The sequence below is a fragment of the Ixodes scapularis genome, unplaced genomic scaffold, assembly GCF_016920785.2.
Source record: "Ixodes scapularis isolate PalLabHiFi unplaced genomic scaffold, ASM1692078v2 PGA_scaffold6__148_contigs__length_123643588, whole genome shotgun sequence".
In the NCBI taxonomy this organism is placed as follows: Eukaryota; Metazoa; Arthropoda; class Arachnida; order Ixodida; family Ixodidae; genus Ixodes; species Ixodes scapularis.
In genome coordinates, this window is record NW_024609881.1 from 107,518,569 (window position 1) to 107,540,848 (window position 22,280).

The following is a 22,280-nucleotide window of genomic DNA, read 5'->3' on the forward strand; positions in this document are numbered from 1 at the left end:
TTAAAACATACTTTTCATTGTCGCCGGTTGCTTCAGTGGAGCGGGTACGTTGCACACAAGCGACAAAAATGGCCCGGCGGCTTCGACGCTGCTCGCGGCGTTAAAACACTGTTGACGCAGCGAGCGAAACGAACGCTGCCAGGGAAGTTCGTCGGTTGTTCGCCGTATATTTCGAATGTCCAGAGCGCAGCACATGCGGCATTGCCAACCCAAACTCGTGTTTTCACGTGTTCTAGATGCTACTCGAGAGAACTAAAGCGAATAATCGTTGAATATTTTTGAAAGCATGTTGCAGTTTGGCAACTATAATTTTTAAACTTTGACAAGACCTTAAACCAGCAATGGAACCTTCCAAATTATATTCAATTGCACTTCGTCTGGATATTTTCTGTATGAAAGGGACGCTTACTTGTTTCTGGGTGGTTAGCTCATTCGCCAGGGTCGAGAGGACAGGTGCAGAGATATGATGGGGCAGAGCGGTTGTCTGGTCGGCGAATCTCAACTGGGCTAAAGGCCGATCACGACTGCAGCACGGATGTTTCGGAGTAGGTGTTCACTCGAACGGGCACAGGCACTATCTATTTAATTTATGTATAGTCGCATCTTTGAAAGGGCTCGTTTTCCCCAAGTCCCTAGGTAGAGAATTCGAAGCCGCAGACGCAAACCAGCAAGCCCCGCCCCTCTGTTTCGTTCGACACACACATATTCGCTCCTGCAAAGCCGCGCGAAAGCTCTGCCGTCAATCCACAGAAGCCGCGTTTAACTCGAATAGTAACGACGGCGCCAAGGGGAGACAAGGGGTAGCGGGCGCCTTTCCTAAAATATGTCCCGCCACCCTAAGTGGAAACGGCATTGTATACAAATAAATGCCTACGGCGTCGGCTTGAGGACCCCGTGTAAGCAGCCCCTAGCCTTTAGAGTGCTCGTACTGTCTATCTTTCTTTTAATAGCTTCCCGCCACGAGAAGTCGTATCGCAGGCAGTATGAAGTCCATTAGAGGAAACATCTCCCCCTTCTGGCGCTCGTCGGCTTCTTTCTGTATTCCGCGCTGCGGCGCTGATCCTCAGTGAGGGATGGAAGCGAGGACGAAAGCGGGCTTATGTTGAAGCCAAGGTCGTGGGGAAGTCCGGAGCGTCTTCAGAAGAAGCTCAGACCCAGACTACACTGTACCCAGAGCATTTGCTTCCTCTCTCAGTTGAGAAGATAAGCAATTGGTCACCTGGTTGTACAAGCTGCATCTCCCCCCCCCCTCCCCCTGGAACGTCTCCTCCTGGTACGTTCCCTCCGCACTTCCCATGGCAATGAGCACACCGTGCCAATAAGATACCTTTAGTTAGCCCGTGGGTGGCAGCATCTCAAAGCAAGCCAAAAAAGACATGCCAAAAGACAAGCCCAAAACCACGAAGAAACCATCAAACGAAAAGTGATGAAAAGGCGGCCGCTAGAGAGGAAGGTTAATCCGCTGTGTATAGGATCGTACCCTTGAGGAAGGCTGCTTGGCGTCTGCGTTTGGGAGCTTTCAGGGCACAAATATTTCGCAGACAACCTCCAAAGAGAGAGAGGGAGACAGAGAGAGAGAGAAAGGGGACTAGATATGTTGAAGGTATTTCCCCCCGTGCTCGACGTGCTGGCCTTGTTTGGAAGAGCGCCTGCAGTCGAGGACCCTGATATTTGGTGCGCCTCCCCACTGCCTCTCCACTTCAAAACTCCTGGCGCCGTCCCTGTCGGGAAGACGTACCGTGACCTTGGCGGAGATAAACCCTACTTTGGAAAGCCCAGCAGGCGCGTCCACCCACCGTTGTTTTCATCTTTTGTCCCTCGCGTCGATTGCTTACGTTTTTTCTTCGAGCTGACGAAGAACCCCGGGAGGGGGGGGGGGGTTGCCTGGCGAGGCGCTTGGGGGGGGGGGCGATGGCCCCCACCGCCCCCCCCCCCCTTGGATCCGCCACTGCCCTGGAGAGCAAGAGAGGTTAATGGACGAGCCCTGGGAATGAACGTATGGATGTGCTCATATAGTATACACCACATATTTGTAGTAGCAACCTTCAATTGGGTGTCAGAGCTCGTCGTGAGTCCCGACTTGTTTTTCTGTCTCGTTATGTCGCGCTGTTTTGCTATAAGTACTGCTAATTATAAAACTACGATAAGCATAACAAACAATAAAAACTGCCCGTGTCTTACGTGCGTCTTTTTCGTCCTGTTTGTTCGCGCATTTTAACCTTTTACTCGATATGAACCAACTAGCCCCAACCAAAGTTTTATTGAATAAAAAGTGTGCACGCCAGCAGGAGAAGACACCATGGGCGTGCTCCACTGGCGCGCGCGCAAGTAGCTTGCTGCGGCTGCAAGCATCGACCTTCTCGCGCCGCGCGCAAGCCGCAGCTCTCTGCCGGGTGACAGTGCGGCGAAAGAAAAGGACCGCTAGTGACGGCACTTAGAGCACGCAACCGCGAAGCGCGGAAGTCCCAGACGTGCCGCGCGAGGGTCGAGCACATCTTAGTAGGACCCGCACCCTCGCACCCTGGCGCATTTTCATTAGTTCTGAGGGGCCCTCCAGGTGGAGCAGCCTGTGTCGATGGCCACGTGTTCCGGCGTTCGGGTTTCATTCCGTGCTGACTGCACCTTTGTTGAAAATGTGGCGCATGTCAGCGCGTGTCCGGGACGTTAGCGGCATCCTACGCTTTAGTGCGAAGTCAAGCACAAGTATGGTGTGGGGCCCCTTTCTTCCCTAGAGTGACGTCACTTGCGAGGCTTGTAGAAGAGATCTCATCAACTGAAGTCGCAGATAACTACTTTAATGGAGCCATTCCCAAGTTTTTACTTATCACAATATTGTTTTCACGTTTTACAAAGACGGCAAAGTACTATTGTTCTCAAAATTTCAACAAAAAGAATCACCACACTCAAATTCTGACTGCTGCTCCCAGTGGGAGCGGCAGTCGAAGCTAGTGGTGGTAAAAATGAAACACCACAGTCAACAGGGCTGTGATGTACCTAGTGAGCCTCAATGGAAGCGCCACCTTGAAATGTGGGGGCAGCTTCGATCTGCGTCGGGATACCACCCTTGAACCTTTGTTTAAAGGTGTACTCAGAGCAGCACTGCATTGGTAATGCATGCCATCCAGCGAACGCTCCATAAAGATTTTGTTCCTCTGCATGCGAACGAAGTCTTTACAAAGCTATCATCGTTTTGTGGTTAGTATGGCATACTAACATTTATTGCTACAAGAGTTAAGCGTGATATTAGAAAATCTCATTTTGAAATTTGCGGGAATATGCAGAGAAGCTGGTGAAGTAATTTTATATAAAAAACCCGATTCTGGGAACACATACGATGCCGAACAAGCACGCACTTGTTCGTTATTATATTTGTTCCCAGTCTGGGGTTTTCTAAATATATAATTTGAATTTTTATTGGATTAGAATATAAAATTTCCCAGTTGCCCCAATAAAAGAATAAAGAAAAGTGTACTAGATTTCCTTAAATATTTTATTTAAGCTTTTTGCACTTTCTCGTTCAACAAGAAGAACGTCAGATAACCAGATGAACTTCATAAGGTGGCAGACCTCCGGCTGGAACTTTAACCTGGGACCCCAAGAAGCAGCTCCATAGGGCACGGGCTCAGCACCTGATAACACGTGAGAAAACATTAAATATGAAGACATGCTTTGGCCCTACTCGTTATTCTATGGTATATGTCCTCAGATCTTCTAAATGGGGAAACATTACATACTACTTGCATGTTTGTGGTGATAGTCATAGGTGGTAGTCCATTCTTGATAAACAGACAGTTCTTTATCGAAAATGGTTTGTTGATAAGTGATGGCGGAATATGTAAGTGTAAACAGCTTTTACGCGAGTTTACAGCTGTGAAGCAACCGTTAAAGCGCGTAATTCTATTAACATTAAACATAACCGCGCGACTAACAGGCTAACTACATTTCATGTGTGGAATTAAAATATTTTCTCCTTATTTATGCGCGAAACGTCGCTCTAATATCGACAGCTGCACTCATCCCATGGTGTATGAAAAAGACAAATCTTCCTAAAACTCAAAAGACATCCAAAGAAATAAGAAGTGGAATGATTCATTCTGTGCCAGATAATGTATGCAGCGCGAGTGTTGGCAGGAACAGAAATTCGACGTTTTTTTCTGGTTTTCATGTTTCTATAATTGAAGATCTGCAATTAAAACTCGCGAAGTAAGTAAGAGGAAAATATACAGATGCAAAAATATACAAAAGGTAAAAAAAAATGAAACCTTAACTAAAACACAGCAAGAATCGTTTAAAAAAAACTTTTTTGACTTATTCCTATTGCCCAGAAAATGCATGTAAAGAACGTTCGTGCTCTCCGGTTCCTCGTTTCATCCGTGCACACGTGTGCTATAGCAATATGAACACGTTCAAACCCGCCAGTTATCCATTCTGTGTTGTAGAGAAGCGTCGATGTCGTGTTCACATTAACTTTGTCGGGCAGTGTGCAATCAAACAGCAGCGGTTTGCTATCTGGTATAACTGGCTGATTCTTGAGCAGTCGTACTTAATTTTATGATGCGTTAATCTTAATTTTGAATGACATGCTTTGTATAAAATCACAAAAAAACATATTAATATCCAAATGGGCTTCTGACTACAGAAATGACAAAGTGTGTTATTAGGGAAGTTCGTTTAACAAACACAAAAAAGGCGTAAAAATTAAATTTCCGGAAATTTTCTCACATTCCATTTTTTGTCCAATTAAGTGCTTCAATGGGCCGCAGTCAGGAGATTTCACGTTTACTTGTAAAGGCTTTACCCTTAAATCCCAACTCAATAGATTGCATTTTGTTTTCCAGACTTTTTACTGAGGGGCGTTATTCCCTTCCTATCATCGCAATATTAATCCACCTCGTAACCGCACGTTTCCGAGGTTAGAAATTGATAGTAAATATAATAAATGAAGCGCGGTGAGCAAAAAGTATAACTCGTACTTCACAACATGTGTTTCGCGACGACCGTAACGCAGTGATATGATTTTTCAGATTTGCTAATAAAGTTTTGGATTCATTTAGCTCGCTCGGTATGAACGTTACGTCAACTCACCCTTGAACTAGCAGCTGAGTCTGATTGGCCAGGCAAGTCCATTTGACACAGGGATTTTGCAGAGTTATTACTCCTCCGTTTCCCATTGTGTGGCCGAGGTATCTGCACTCGTTATCTAGTTGTGAAACGTTCGAGTTATTAAGAAAATGAAATCTCACTATTCATAGAATTGCCAATTCAGTATAATCGTCAAATACGGGATCATTGTAAATATCCCATCATCGCATTTTTTCATATTGTAAGGGTACGCTAATATTTACACCATTACTGCTTTTCAAGATAGGCGAACCCTACGACTGTAAACGTACTTCTGAGGCAGGTGCGTATTACATTCCCGTAAAACTTGTGAGGTAGATTTGACCGTCACATAAAAGTAACGTTTCCCATGAGGTCGGTCATATATATTCGATTAATTACTAAGTTTAGTTTCTCCATTGAAAGCACTCGCTGGCAGGTGAAACTTTTGGAGCGGTCGTTTAAGTTCACATTCATCTAAATTAAATAAGAAAATTAAGATGCCTCGGGATTTCAATATTGCGCTGAGGGCGTCCAAGTTCGGGGATACAAACGTCTACTACATTGTGCAATTTCGTATATTTCCATAACAATAAAACTTACGGTCAAATATTAGAAGTGATCGTTCTTGAATTTCATAATTGGTTCTTCCCTCTTCCTCCACATTACCTTGGGATATTACTACGTTGGCTATCACAATGCAAACAATCAGAATATTCATTGTGCCCACTTGATAATCTGTAAATGAATTGATACTGGATATCAGGAAGTGTATTTCTACGCTAATATTATGTTTCAGATCACTTAGCACAATTATTTTGACTATGATGTGCCCAGCTATACGCTGGGTCATTTTTATATGAGAATATTAGGCGATATTTAAAAATATTTTCAGCGTGTAGCACAAAAAACAAAGACTGTTTTACTGGTTTTATCAGCTTCCTACATGAAGAAGACAGTGAAAGTGACTTCAAGATGTTGACCTTACTATAATTTCTAGTTTACTTTTAATACAATGCGTTCACTACTCGATAAACATAATCTCAAACAAAGTAGGCAGACTATTTATCGAATGATTTATCACATTTATTTGCATTTGTGGCAAATCTAAGGTGAATATCATTGAACCCATCTGACTCTTATCTTACCTTCGAGGCAAGAAATAAAACTAAATAGGACATTCAGGTATCGGAGCACAGGTATTTGTGCATAGTTCGTACGTAATTAACTTTCGGTTGTAATGCCCATTAGTAATTATACAGCAAACATTCAAAGTAGGGCGCGGCCATGGGGGAGGGGGGGGCTTATGAGGGCCGAGCCCACTTGATATGTAGTTGACTCCTTAAGCATATGTATGCCCTCCCCCATAGACACACGCACACTAAGTCACATTGAAAGTCCCAGCGAACCCCCTCTTTCCCGAAAATGTTCCTGGCTTTGCTACTGCAATCAGGCCAATGTACTTTAGGCTTTTAGTATTACAAACCGCTATCGTAGAACTTAGTATAAATGCACCAATATTAGGCTTGCATAAAAGTAAAAAACAAAATTCACAAAGGAAGCAGTTAAGTAGAATCTGATGATATTACCGTCACGTTGACAATGCGCCGGTCTACGCTTGTGCCTATCGAGAACAAATAAGAGCTGGGTATTTATATCTTAGATGTTGGTTGTACGTGGGAAGACGTTTCTAAATTTTGACCTTTCACAAGATTTTGAAACAAAGATCTTTTTAGACATCTAGCCTGACGTTTGACTTTATCTGTTTTCTGCCGTGCGTCAGCAACGTATAAGGCTAACCGAAAATGTTTTTCATCGTGACATTTCAATGTGAATTCTTCTAAAACTATTCACCCTGACGTACACGTATTACTCAAAACTAGTCACATTTAATTTCTCTTATGTCGAAAGTCAAACGTAGGCTAAGATTTGCGTCATCGCGAAGTACTGACTGCAAGTGTTTATTAAAAAAAATCTATATTTTTTTTAATATTTCAGTGTTTGTTTGTCGATTCGGGAAGTGAGAAAAGAATTGTACAAGACATTAAACAAAATTAATCAATGTACAACTAATAAATGTAAAACATCAGCAAGAGTCACCAATTGTGGACAACAATCTACGCATGATAATAAACTAACATCACTGGGCAACTAATTCCAAATATAATGGCATAAGAAAAAATATTTAAACACATTGGAACGTGGATGAAACTGTGAAATATTTAGTTTTAGCCATCTTCTTTAGAAAGGTGCTCTTGCAAAATTTAAATACATTTTTAATGACGCAAAATGTAATTAGTTAATTAAACTGTGTAGGATTTTCAAGCATCCGGTTTTCTACGCCCGTGAAACTTTTCCACAGCCAGTGAGAAAAACCTCAGGTCAGGCAACACCACCGGTTTACTATGCGTTGAAAGTGGGGAAAAGTTTAAAGCAGAAAGATTAGAGGGTGAAATATCTGGCATACTGTTGACAAATAAGACGTAAAGCTTTCTTCTGAATAGCTTCAAGCTTGTTGGTATCAAACGTTTTTAAGGGTTGCAACTACAGATTCATAATCAGAGATTGGTCGTTTCAAAGTTCGTAATATAAGAAGTTTTTTTTATGTTGTAGGACTTAAAGTACGCAGCCGGTATCCGAGTCCATTAATTGTTACATATGAAGTCAAAGTGATCTATCAGAACATATCAGGCGTAAAAAGAAGACGGAAAAGTGACATTTAGATTCCCTTTAAAAGAAGAAAAAGTGGATGACTAGAGAGATATGGATGTTAATGCGCGCCTAGAAAATGAATCAAAAGCGCCTTTGCGAAAAGGTATTGACATTTTCCAGGTGTTGCGCCACTCACAGAAGCTGGCAAGGGAATTGCTAAGAAAACAAAACCCCGAGACGAATTGCGATTTAAAAACACAATGGTCTGTTTGTAGACGCATTTTAGTGGTAAAGTTACGTAAAATATCATTGATGTAAATAAAGAAAGGAAGAGCTCTATGCAGTTTGCGAACCACCCGATGACACATTTGCGTCCGAAGGATCGAATGAATTGAAAGTGTCACACTGTGAACCGAGGGAAAGAAAACTATGCATCCAGTCAGCCAGGGATTATTCTTTAGTATAGTTTTAAGCTTATGTGTGAGTATAGCTGTCTTATTGGTAGGATATCATTATCAAGGTGTTCTAGAAGAGAATATTGGAAGGTTTCTTTTTGAATGATTTGATTATGGCACCAAAGCCGTTTTATGGGTACCTCAGACAGAGTAATTAACTGTCCCCCTCGTGGGAACCCAGAGCTATGAACAAAAATGAACATCTTTGGAGGATTGATGCTATTGCGACCAACTTCGCGCGACTGAGCTCGGTTGCGGGTCTTTCTTTTATAGGCCATTCAATACTCGCCTTCTGCGCACTGCCATCTTTGTTTAAGAGACTCTGGAACCTGTTTTGAACATGCGCAATAGCTCACCTCTTCTAAGTATCACAGGCAGTGCATGCCTCAACAGTGCAGAAGTTCGGCATTTTTCACTTGGGTATTAAGCCGTCGTAGAGTGTGTAAACCAGAAAAGGAAAATAGGCGTCATAGTTGAGTTTTGTACATTTCTGTGTTCCGTTGATATTTTTCTTCAGCGTTGGCTTTCCAGAAGGCTGAAAGTTTACCAGTTAGACACTACATTTTAATCGGTTTCAAAACTTACACGTGGTTTTAATTCTATCTTACATTTGGACTTATTCACTCAAAGAGTTTTCTTCCGTGTTAGGGTTACGACCAAAAATAAATAAAATATAATCAATATCGCTAAAATTGTGACACAGAGCGCAGTAACAAATGCAGCTTTTCATTTCGACAAAATAACACGCTTTCATTTCACTGAAATGCAACTTACCTAAAATGTGGGTTCTTCTTAGTCAATATATAATATTTTTTTTAGAAGAGAGCCTTGTATTATCCCATGTACTTTATTGATTTTAATAATTTTTGTTTGAAATGAGTTTTGGTTTGGTTAGGTGTATTTCTCACGTGTGTAACAGCTTCAAGGGTGCGAGTAGCATGAATGAAATGTATTATTTGCTGTCCCCAAAGGGCTATCAGAAATGGAAAAGTCAAAATCAATTTTACTGGCGTTTAGACAGCAAGAGGCTAGCTCTGTTAAAAAAGCGTACCACATGTTTGCCCCAAAAGTCCAATTTGCCCGGTAAAGTACGACTGTACTGGCCACGTTGAAATGGAATATCGCATGTATAAATACGCATGCATTATAGCATAGATCGAATATCTGAAATACCGGTAACTAGGGGAAAGCATTACTGTTTTTGTGTGTCTAGTTCGGAAAAATAATTTAAATGAAAATTCGCGTTCAGATGTTTCAATTATATACCTGCAATTTAAAGGCTAAGTTTTCTGACGATTTCGTGTACTGAATTTTTACCGATACTAATTTAGTTCATTAAGTCAAGGTAAACATAGCGTGAAATACAAATAGAAATGCCATGAATATCTAGAAGTACAATAAAAAAACATATACTGGGTAGTTTGAGTATGCTGTTTTCATAAATTCGCTTTGAAATAGTATGACCTGACCAGTTATATAAGATGAACAAAATAGCCTTTCAGATTAGAAACATATAAGGTGCCACGCGGTGCAATCTTTCAAAATGTCAATTCTATTTCACTCTACTTTGTCTTTTTAATACAAGTTAAAACTTCGGTCATACTGCTTATGTTTATTTATGTATCCCGAACAATTTCTAAACAATTTCTGAACAGAAAGTTTTCAATTTAATGTTGAGTTTTGTTTTACAAAATCACAAACTTGCAACCCACAGCAAGTTTGCCTCGAATTCACATTGCGATAGCTACATAAGCAACTAGCGTCCTGTCCAAAAAAAAACTATAATTTCATAGTTACGGATGGAAGGTTTCTATGGGGGTGTATTTTGATGTTGGTAATGCACTTATCAACTATATTATGGACCACATGATTATGCAAGTTACAGTTAGATGTATAGAAAATTATTTTAAAAAAGAGTAGTGTTTTTTTGTTTCTGAGGCTGTTATATGACAGTTGTTATGGTCGCAAATAACATTTTTGGTTTATTCTTCACACAATTAAATTCTCTAAGCCTCTGGCTGTAGAATGTGCTTACGTCGTCACAATGTTACTAGCAGAATGACCATTAATGCATGTCAAAAAAAGCTTCCACTACCCTGCTCTATCCTTCTCAGAATAAGAAGTATATTCCAAAATATGATCGAAGGCAAACAGAAAAATTAATATGTAAGATTTCGTATGCTCGCACATTGTCTACGAAATCGCAGAAATAAAGTTTGTACCCCGTAATCCTTTCATCAAATAATGGCTTAAGAATAATGTTAGAATTAACACCGTAATCTCTTTCCGGTAAAGAGCTCAAAAGACGGAAGATATTGCCCTTTCATTTCATAGACCTAGACATTGATAGTTGCTTTACGTCATAGTACTGAACCTTTTGATTTCTATAGCACTCCGAATTCGAGGCAGGCTTTGATTTGTAAGCCTGCGATCATTTGAAAATAAAGTTCAGACTAATCGAAAACCGTTCCTTGACACCTAAATAAGAATTCGCAGCCCATTGTAAAGGACGACGAAAGTCAAGAACAAAATTTAATGGAGAATTGAAAAATACTACTGCCTAGCAATTTATTTTTGCTCTCCCAAATTGCTCTTCAAGTTTTTTCTAGTTGAGATTCGGTTCCGCTAAAGAGCTTAAAAAGCCAACTCGATCATGTCGGATTTCAAATGAAATGCCACACCATCCGCGTTTTCAGTGCGAGTTACGTTAATAAAGAATATGAACCAAATTATTGACTTACAAAATCCTTTCTTGGACCGCCTCCTATTCTGCGATATATAAATATATATATATATATATATATATATATATAGATATATATACAAAAGAAAAAACTAACCAGCTTAATGTGCAGCTTATGTATTTTAACCTGTATATTTTCTTTTTGACTGCATAAATCTCCGTGGATCTAATTTTCAAGCAAGTTACCCTTATTTATTATATTGTGTACAGTTTCTTCAATTGAGAAATGCCCTTCATTAAGAGTGTTCGGTAGGGCTCTTTATATTTATTCAACATTTCATATAGCAAATTTGATAATACTATATATTTTTGCACTACCCTGCAAGCTGACTTCGATAGTAATTTGCTGGAAGTAATGAATTAGTTGTAATAATTCACTATTTCGAGTACTTTTATTGAGAGTACCATTTACAATTTTCATTTGTGTTCTGGTGTGGAAAGTCCCAAGCATCTCATTATGTCTCCGCAGCCAATGAAAGTTTCGCATTAGCCGCTAACACAGCCGTATAACGAATCAGGTAGCAAACATTTGCACCGTAATAGGCCATGCCCCTTTTTCCTTAAGCTGTCGGTGAATATTTAATTTTACTTTCGTTTTCGTATTTGGAGAATGTGCGGAGGTAAACAAAAACAAACATTGCTGCACTTCCGATGTGAATTCTGCTTCCGGTTGGGCATACTTTTTGCTGGTTTTTTTTAGGATTCGCAGTGATAGATTACTTTAAAAGATTCACCGCCGATAACTGACTGCGGTACCACCTGGAATTTACTTATACTGAACCAACATGCCTTCTATATCCACTGGGTGAAAAGAAAGAACAGTTGCTCCACAAGTCCACCGAAGCTATCATGGGCGCATCGTCACGACTACCTATCCGAGCGACCAGGTCCATATACCTGAGTGTCAACTACTTCGTGAGCGGCAAGGCATCGGCGAGGGGCCCCTACCTGCCCCAGGTGCCGAAATTACGCGCCGAGCTTCTTCGCATACGGTCACCGAGCTGGGTCATGGTTTGAGCACACAATCTTCAGAGTTAGATTACGCTTCCTTCAGCACTACGCGAGTCTCTATAACACCCAATTTTTTAATGTTTTGACCACCTTGCTTGGGAATTCAAAGATTCTTTCCCAGAACACCATGTCATCCTGCATTTACACTTGTCCTAAAGGCCCGGTTTGCATCTGTCATTGTTTGTCGGTCGAGGCGACGCTGGCGTCGCATCTTCGCTAGGGTCAGTAGTCTTCGCGTTTGTCGGGTTGCGCCATCTTTCGGCAGCACAACGAAGTAGGCAAGCACCGTTTGCTTAGCAGCGATCACCGAAGCTGGGTGGCGTCAGTGGCGTCCCTCGTCTCGAGAGAATTCAAAGAACTTCACTTCCGACATTTTGTTCGTGCCGGTGAGCATCGTCAACCTAAAAGCACTGGAAGGGGACATTTCTCAAGCGCAGCTTCCGCGCAGTTTCTCGCTAGTGACCCAAGAGTCGCCGAGCATCCACCAAAACACAAGGGAAACATGGGAGAACCGGAAGTATCTCTCTCCCCCGGTCTTGGCGGCCGGAAGTGGGGCGAACACCATGTGTAGTCTGACCAAAGGCGGCTAAGCAATCACTAAACAAGAACGAACCACGCAAGATTGTAATAATTATATAATTCCGTGATCCATCCAGTAACCCACTCTTAATTTTCTAATAATTCATAGGTTCGTACCAGTACCTGCCTCGGTAAGTGTGTAGGACTCCTCCGGCGCATAAACAACTAAGCTTGAACAATGGCCGATGATAGGCTCTAGTTGTATGTCCGTTGCTCGATGAACTTAAGACATTGGATTGTCGCGTGAGTCACAAGTTTAAGTACTTACGCTTTCGTTTCGTTTTACTTTGTCGCGTTTGTGACATGTTTGTGAAACGTTTGCGTTCCATTTTCGGATCTATCAGTTGTCAATACTCAGTCTGAGAATTGACTAGAATTTTGAGAGCGGCATAAACACACGCGTATGCATTCTAAAAAAAATAAAAGCTTTGACGTGCAGTTGTTCTAACAGTATGCCCAGATGAACGCCTTATTTTGCCCAAGTCTTTCAATTGTTGGGGCCTAATATGATTTTGCTCCAGGGCGTTAGTTTGAAAATTCTGTTATTTTGCTTTTAATGGCTTTCCTTTGGCCTGTCATATAAGTGCCAAAGTGCCAAACTTCAGGAAAAGATTCCACACATCAACCGAATAACCAGCAGTGCAGCCTAATTCTAGCGCTTTTCTGGCAATCTTGTCCCAAAGTTGCGACATAAAAAATAAACGACTAGTGCTCAAGCCTAATTTTGGCACTTGTGTGTCGATTAGGCACGAGGGTGCCGGAAGCTACCAGGATAGAAAATTAACTTTGACATTTGCTTGACAATTTAGGGCCAAGACACCCAGACTCGGGTCAAAAATGGTCAATTTTGGTTCTACCTGGAGTTTTTCGAGCTTATTAAGTCCCTAAATTCCCAAACAAATACATATTTGGGCCAAGAGAACTGTGCTACCCGGACTGCTGTCGAATCTCTGCAAACTTCTGCGCGCTGCCGTCTGTTTTTCCCAACACTAAACGCAACTGACAAGAAGCATAGCGCATTAATTTTATTCGTGTATACAAATTTGTTATAGAGACACTACACGAAACGTAATAATGGGATATCCCAAACACGACTGCCACACTTTGAACTGAATTATTAAAAATAGCACATTAAGTTTGTGTAGAGAATTATTCGGGTAAAGAAATGGGCAAGCAAGTTCTATCGTAGCAAGTAAAACAATGCACTATTTTAGACGTAATTGATAACGATAATTTCCTCATCCAGTTATTGAAATCTAAAATACTTTTTTAAAAAACGACCGCAGGTCCGCAGGCTGCAAGCCCTTGACTGCAGAGGAGCGCCGAAAGACCGGGACAAAGTGAAGGAAGTGACGACCACATTTTTTGGTGAAAGAAACAAGATGAAAAAGTTCAAAGCGTTTCATTCACTCAAAGAATAGCGACTTCGAAAGGTCATGCATCAAACGCACTGCAAAGGTGACCACAATTGGCGAGGACTGACGTCTTCTCAGGTCGCAAACTTAACACTATAATGTTATATTCGGAATTCACGCAAAGCAGAGTTAAAGAAACAGCTGCTTGTTTCGACTCAAAAACAAGTATGATTGCCCTTTAGATTTTTTTTTTTGGCTAATCAAAGGTCATTTTTTTCGCGCAACATTTTTTTTATAAATGTTCTTTGTTCTCCCTGGTTGACGAATATTTTAAGCTCACAAAACTCTTCTACATAAATAGTCGTATCGTTCCACGGCGTTCACACAACACAACCCTGCTAGTTCAAGTGAACATCTAATTTGGTAAGAGTTTTTTTTTACCTAAAAGATACCGAGATATCTTTACCTCCAAATTTTTCGAACCACGAGAATCTCAAGACTTCTTCTGGTTAAAATCTATCAAGCACAGCAGATAAGATTGTTAGATCGGCACCTGTCAGCTGCGCTGTGGCTCCTCATGCATGAGCGTTTCTTTATATTAGTGTACCTTGTTTCACATTAAGCCGTAGTGATAAAAGTGCATCGTTACGAAGCTTGTCGTCTTGATGCGCTGGCTTTCGGCAAGACCAATCGCAAACTGTGAATTCGCAGTGACCTCCTGGTTCCTTTTTTGTGTGATTGGTTTCATTAGTGATAGCACATGCACAAAGGCGATGAGCGCTATGACGATGCACTTTTTGCGCCGTCTGATTGGCTCCTGCGGATTTTAGTGCTGGTTGTACTCGGACTTAATATGAAACAGAGGGTACTGCGATAATGCGGAGACCAAGTTCGTCTCCTTCTTTTGCAGGGGTTTTGCTGACGTCAGAAAGACGCCGCCCTCTGATTGGCTCTGATAGAAGGATAGTGGGTAGACCTCAAAGCAAGCTGCCTTCATGTCTACCCACTATCTGTCAATCAGGAGCAATCAGAGCTCGGCTTTCTGACGTCACCTCAACCCCCGCAAACGAAGCAGACCAACTTGCGCTCCGTATTGCAATGATCGAATGACCACGTGATCATGACCACGTGATCAGAAGTGATCATCCATGGTTACTGGGGTCGCTGCTTTTAAATCAGTGCTGAGTTATATGAATTTTAAATATATGCGGATAAATGTGTTAGGGATATTCTTCTGAAAAGATAGTCTAGAAGATACTATTTATTTTTTTATTTTTGTGACCTTTTCATCAATATGTGGGATTGTCAATTGTTGTTGCCAATCTGGAAACATGGCTTGGTAATTTTTCCAGATTGAAAACAGAATATCTGGAAACATGACTTTGTCATGTTTCCAGATCAGAACATGATCTGGAAACATGATCCGAAATCGAAGACGCGCATTTGAAAAAAAGAAAAGTAAGAATCCCCCAAACAGCGACGTGTCACTGAGTTGATGAAGTTGGCAAGCCATTAAAACTAGGGAAGGCAATATACTTTATGACTTTAGAGTACTATTTAAGGCGAGTGAAGATGTCCTAAAGCTATGCTGTGATAATTAATGTCATAATTTATTAGTCTTCAGGGTGTAGTCAATGATTTGTTTCTAAACCTTAGATCCACCATAATAAAAGCATATGCCCCCTATTAGTCATCTCCTGTCGTATTATATGAAACGCCATATTACATAGAATAACCATTGTTAATGATCGTTTTTCATACTTTTCAATTAGGTCGTTTTTTATACTTTTCTTGTCAGATAGCAAGTAGAGGAGTCTGTTTTCGCCCATCTGTCGTTAGTAATTTTGAGATTTCTGATCTTTAAATAGATAAATGAAGAACGCAGTGGACTTGCATTTAATATGTTGTACATTTGTAATATGTGTAGTGTATATTAAGGAAGATTGTCTCTAACTACTTAAAATTAGAGAATAAAACTACTTAATTTTAAGGTTTTTTTCTATGCGTTCTATGGCATTTTATTGTACGGGCTCTATGGATGCTTTTTTTTTTTGCTCAATTAGGGCATAATTTTATACGCACATACTTGAATCATAATAAAGTCAACGTTATCTGCGCATGTAGCTGTACCAGATTTTTAACGGCTGGCTAAATTTTTATATTTCTTTGTGATTTATTTAAAAACTTCTATTATTTATTACAATTAATATAATAGAACTGGCATAAAAAAGCATTTCAACAAGAGTGTGGTCACACTTCGCCAGGGTCTTGAACACAAATGCTAAACAACCACATCTGTCAATAACACGTTGGGAGTATTGCATTTAAAAATATTGCTGTGTGTACAAAATAAGAAACAGAAACCTAAGTACCAGCAAAGCAGCAACAGTGTGACACCCCGAGTTACACAAACGATGAGAGTTGGTCTAGGAATGAAGAAACATTATTGCAATCAACTATGTGGCTAGGTAGTGTATTCCAATCGGATACTGGTTCTGAAAAGAAAAAGAAACATTTCTAGATGTCGACTCCATAGTGGATATCAAGGATTGTTTTTTTGTATGTAAAGATACATTACTAACTGTGATAACTTGCAGGGTCGTTTTTGCAGCAGGAATGAGGACAATTGTTCTATTGGCCGTGATCGCATTTGGAGGTGTGTCACTAATCATGGGAGACACTAATCACCGCCACCTTCATGGAGTTTCATTTGAAAACGGTAGTACACAATTTCCATTCTCTTCGAAATGTCCTTCGGCCGATTGATTTGTGAAATTGTTAGTTACTTAAATCACATTTAAAATATTATAGTCCCTTACTTAATTATTATTTTATATATTATTTAATTTAATTATTTTTATAGTACCTTCAGGACCCAAATGCATTTTAGAGCGCAGCTCTTAGGCGCCCGTTCCCGGCTTGAGCGGCGTCGCCGTCGCTGTCGCCGTCGGCGTAACCGCGCGGTGAATTATGGGTAAATTTTCCCGCAAAAGCTAGCGGGAAAAGTCCCCCGCTAAATCTAACAGAAAATTTTCACCGCTAAACCTAGCGGAAAAGTTTCCCCGATAAATTTAGCGGAAAAATTTCCGCACTAAATCAAGCGTAAAAATTTCCCTGCTAAATCTAGCGAATAAATTTCCCCGATAAATATAGCGGAATAATTTCCCCGCTAAATTTAGCGGAAAAATTTACCCGCGAAATCTAGCGGAAAATTTTCCCCGCTAAGTCTATCGGAAACAATTTCTCCGCTAACTCTACCGGACAAATTTCTCTGGGGGGTCACGGAACCCCCCGAGGTCACGTGACCCCCGTGGTCACGTGACACCCCCAGGTCACGTGACCCCCAAGGTGACGTGACCCCCAAGGTGACGTGACCCTCACGTGACCTCGGAGAGGGGGTCATGTGACCCCACCAAGGTCACGTGACCTCAGGTCACGTGACCCCCCCCTTTCTCGAGATCACTTGACCCCCCCCCCCCCAGAACACATGAACCTCAGCACCCTTCCCTCCTCCTCCTCAAGAGCTGCGCTCTAACTCGGCGTTACAGAGAGCTGTAAACGGCTTTAATTTTTTTTTTGTAATAGATGGGGAAAAAATCTCTAGTTGGATTACGAAAAATATCCGCCAGGTCTATAAATCAAAAAAGAAAAATTAAAACAAGAAATGAAAATCGCTCGTAATGTTTAAAAAATAATACACTTTTGTGATGGGTATCAATCACTATATTTTTTTCGGTGCTTAAAACACTGGTGGTACAATCATGTAAAAACCGACGCTCCTTTTGTACTTGGCAAACTCGTCCTTTTTTTCTTTTAAATATTCACCCCCTAATTTAAACCAAAACAAAAATAAAACTAAAACAAAACTTTTATACTTCTCTAAGGTGCATCGTCCTTGCTGTAAATAAAACTCGCCAGCCATATCGTTCTTTTTGGATTTATTTTGCTCTTATTTACCACGATATGTTATGCGCTGAAAAATATTGTGTTTTTTGTGTTAGCCTTAAACCACTTGTAATTGGGAAAGGAAACCGATACCTTTTGGGAACAATGCGAAATATTCGTTTCTTTATTGAGTGAAGTTATAAATCAATGCGAGGTAGGACGGGAAGTGGAATGTAAAGTTACGAACTCCGGGTGTTTCATGAGTGCGCTTGTCACTTCCCCAGGAGCCGATTTTGATGCATGACCACATATCGAGACAAAAAATCAATTAGGCCGGAGGTAGAAAAAAAAAAACCGAAATCAAAAAACCTAGCTGAAATATGTAGAAATTATAAAATCACGTTATTAAATCACAGCTGAACAATTCTAACAGCGTAAATTGAGAGCTTAGAGTTATTTTTGCCATGTGTTTTATTTCATCTGAAAATAGAAGCAGGCAATTTAACTGCATAGTGCAGATAAGTTTTCATTGTTCACCTGTTTACTTCCTATTTCCAAAGCCAAGCCGCACAAGAAATTGGCTTGCTCTGCCATTCATACTTGCCCTTTGACAGATACGGGCACTCTGCATGGGAGCAACCCAAAGTATAGAAATATGATTTTCCTCTCAGTACAATAGTGGGAGATGGAGAACGTCATACGACCACTTGTGAAGACACTGAGCTTTTTCAGAATCGAAGAGGCCACCGATAGAGTAACTGAAAGGTTATTATGGTCACGGTTCTATAAGTGTGATTTAATTATCGGCATCCTTATGAGCTCAACACGCGACCTCATTGGCTGAGGAACGACAATAATAGGCTTCTGACGCACCACGCACTGCGCTTAAGCTAACAGTCACTAGGGTCAACACGGAGGTGGTTTTAGAAACAACCCTCAAAGGAGGCTCAACACTTAGAATAGACCAAGAAACCTTTTCCACGTGTTACAGTATTGTACTTTGGACCCGGTTTCCTACTTCCCTGTTTCGCCCCTACGCCCCTTCAAACTGGCGCGACGGGCCATCCATAAATGCTGGATGGATGGAGGAATTGATGAATCCGGCTGAGCCCTTTGGATCGGGCGGTAGCTTACGCCACTTAGCCATTTTGTGCTATGCTATGAGACGAATACTGCGCTACCTCCAGACACTGGAAAGCTGATACGAGGTTGTAGGGGCACGAAATAGAACGACAATGCCAGAGCAAGTCAGCTTTAGAAAGCACGACCAGCTGTTTAGAGAGGCATCCGATATATAATATTCAACTTTATACGAACATATTGTGTTGGCTTATTTTACAAGAAGCCAAAGAGCTTATATCCACAAAAATAAATATCAGCCGCAGTGTCCGTGATGCATAAATAAAAGCGGTAACAAAGTATTATGGCTGAGTTTCGAGAGAACTTTATATACGCCGAAAATATTTTACCCTAACAAAATAGGCAGAAAACAGACACACCAGCGTTTATTCGCTTTACTGCAACATTACCTCACTGGGTTGACTATTCTGGAGACGCCAACATTTTTTTCGGTACAAAGGGTATCCTCTCTACGTTTTTTTTGAAAACTTTCGAAGCCATGTCGTCAAAGCATTCCCGGCATTGTATTGGTGTTTCTTGGCACCATCGTCTTTTTAACGAGCCAATGGGGATTTTACAACACTTTCCGTGCCACTAAGGGTGCTTCTAATAAATTTGCAGAACGCGAGAACGTTCCGAGGAGAACATTCAAGACGCGCACCACAAGTGGTTGTCCCGTTCGCTTCTCCTCCGCTCGCGACGAGGCTCATCACACACGACCTTTTTCTGCACCACTCACATCCGAGGGATGCGACAACATAGAGTTGCCGCCATTGAAGTTTTCTTTTTGTTTAGAATATTTAGACTAAATTTGTGATTGTCCCAGATTGTTTAGCTTGAAATGAACAAGTTAAATTTACATATCTGACGAAAATCTGATGTATATGAGTAGTTATAATGTCAGCATTAATGTGCATTAATGTTTCAACGCATTGTTTAACCGTTTATTCTGCAGGTACATGCAAGTACCGGAATCTAACAATCACGGATGGGTTCCCTCGAAATTTTAAGTACCCTTGTGAACGATGGAGTTGCAATGTAACAGCAAAAACACTTACAGTTCAAGGGTTTGTAATTTATATTCTCACTGTTTGCAGGAAGCCATCGGGCAAGACCGTAGCTGTTAATTTATTATAATGCGTGTCCACGTCTAATTTTTATATCTTGATTCAATTGACGGCTGGTGTTGTTGTAATACGTTAATCGTTTATTAGAGATGTGACAATGGCTATAAAGAAATAACCTTTTTTTCCCCGGAATTTTGTTGCATCAGCAAAACCTCTCTATAATCATGTTCAGGTTAGCAAGAAAAATCGCTGATTTGCTAGTACCAGCACTAGAAAATACGTTTTTGTTGCAAAAAATGTAAACAATTTACTTAAATTCAACTCTCATACCGGATCTAGATGTTTACACATAGTTTACCTTTTAATACGAATGCATTACCTGCTCCATGGAGCGCAGCCGACGTTGGCTGTGATCGCGAAAAACAGGCATCTAAGTGAACGGCAGTTAAAATGGCTGCGACGCGTTCCATTGGCGGTGACGCGGCATATCAGATGCTTCGTCCCGGAAGTCAGCGGCGCACTCAAGGTCAAAGCGAACGCGCCTAAAAAAGAAAACACAAAGAAAAGCACAGCAACATAGATGCACCGTTACGGATGCCCTGGAGCCGGCGGATTTCACCGCACATGCGCAGTGGGGTGTGTGATGTCACCGCCGGAGCGCCATGTCCAATAGGAAGACGCGGCGCTGTGTTTGTAGGAATCCACTGCGTGTATGAATGCGATCACATTCCTTCACGTAAGCAGTCTTAAGTGTTATTCCTTCAAGAAATAAACATTTCCTGTTCTACGGGAATTTATTAGTTATAAAAAAGACCTTAACGAATGCATTACATACCTAATCAATTCACATCTCATGAGCCCTCTTCCAAAGTATATCTTAGCTGAGATACGCAGGTGGTAGTTAAAGATGACGGAGAAATAAGTTAAATACTTTACCATTTGAAAGACGTATTTTATAATCAACTGCGTGGCAGAAATCAAATATTGCAGTCGGTCTTGGAATTAGCCACAATATTTCGGCGAACCCAAAAAGTGAAATCAAATTTCTATATAAAAGCTTAAACATAAGCACAATTAACTAATGTATGGTTCGAATTTTATATGTGCATAAAAAAAAATTAACTTTTCGTCAAGTGTCTTAAGTTTGGTGCAGAGCCACAGCGTAGACTCATATTTGTATTAGTATATTGAACAGTAAATCTAAAATTGACATTAATAATAAATAAGGATGTTTATGCATTATTAGAAGGAACTTTTGATTTATAGGGATGTCTATTCTCATTCATCTTTGAATATATTACATTATTCATCCCCGTTTCTAAATACATTGGGTTATTGAAGATGGTAATTTGTACCAGTTGGTTCAATATCGAGGAGAGGCGCCGAAACAACACAGGGACGTAAACACAGGCACCAGCGTTTACGTCTTTTCTTGTCCTTGTGTCTTTTCGGTGCCTGTCCTCTATTGGGGTTATAGAAGTCCAACATTTATATACCAAAAGGTACACTTTACTTTTTCTTAGCTTAGGCAGACTAATCGTTTAGAATTTTAGACATCTTGATAAATTCCGGGAAATCATTGCAATCGTTGCACACATTATAGAACTCTCCAAAGTGGGAGAACTTAAAATGTATACTAAAAACACTCAAACACTGTAAAAGAGAAAGGACAGGCAAACACCGAGGACACAGTGTCCTTTCTTTTTCGCCGTCTCGGTTTATTTTTACAATGTTCAACTACCACCAGCTTGTTTGCAGCCTAACCTTATATTTATTAACATATTGTCGGGTTCGGGTTTGAAAAAAAAATATATTTCATTTTATTCCTTTAGGTGCGGTGTTGAAACCTTTGGAAGTTGCGTCTTCGTGCACAAACCTATTGGCTACTGGCCACGTTGCTGTCCGGGTCATCCGGTCTGCTAACGTAATTTCAAAGTTGATCGAAGTTACCACTTTTGCGAATAAAAATGTTTTCCTAAAATGTTTACAAACAACTCGCTGCGCTTTCTTTAGGGACACTGACACTCTCCAATTTTTTTTTTTTTTTAATTTCCTGCAAGGCGATTTATTTCACTGTCAGAAGATTACCCAATCAATATCTTGTTACAGTGTAACGTATATTTTGAATAAAGTCATAAAATGCAACTCCTCGATACCGAAACCGAACTTGGAGTAGGGATGAAGAAACAATATAGATGAGTATGATACCGGAAATCATCTAACCGCGTAACGTTTTTTTAATCAACGTATTTGCACTTTTTGTAGCTTTTAGAAACCACAAAAAGGGATATCACATTTTGTATCCCTTTTTTGG

The 22,280-nt window shown here is 40.7% G+C and overlaps 1 protein-coding gene and 1 pseudogene across 1 annotated transcript; one reads left to right on the top strand and one right to left on the bottom strand.

Annotated features, from left to right (window-relative positions):
* Positions 1 to 1,952: 1,952 nt before the first annotated feature.
* LOC120848816 lies at positions 1,953 to 21,889 on the top strand (annotated as a pseudogene).
* LOC115326513 lies at positions 3,543 to 5,878 on the bottom strand. The gene is made up of 3 exons (XM_040220857.1): positions 5,704 to 5,878; positions 5,086 to 5,200; positions 3,543 to 3,629 (listed from the first exon to the last, which is right to left on the bottom strand). Exons 1-3 carry the CDS (start codon positions 5,819 to 5,821, stop codon positions 3,623 to 3,625), a joined length of 240 nt encoding a protein of 79 aa, XP_040076791.1. The 5' UTR covers positions 5,822 to 5,878; the 3' UTR covers positions 3,543 to 3,622.
* Positions 21,890 to 22,280: the final 391 nt, after the last annotated feature.

Bases quoted from the DNA above. Each gene is read 5' to 3' on its own strand.
- LOC115326513 (XM_040220857.1), bottom strand. From the start codon at position 5,821: ATGAATATTCTGATTGTTTGCATTGTGATAGCCAACGTAGTAATATCC. The intron at 5,201-5,703 runs GTAAGTTTTATT...TTTCACAACTAG, and splicing joins ATCACTTCTAATATTTGACC to ATAACGAGTGCAGATACCTC.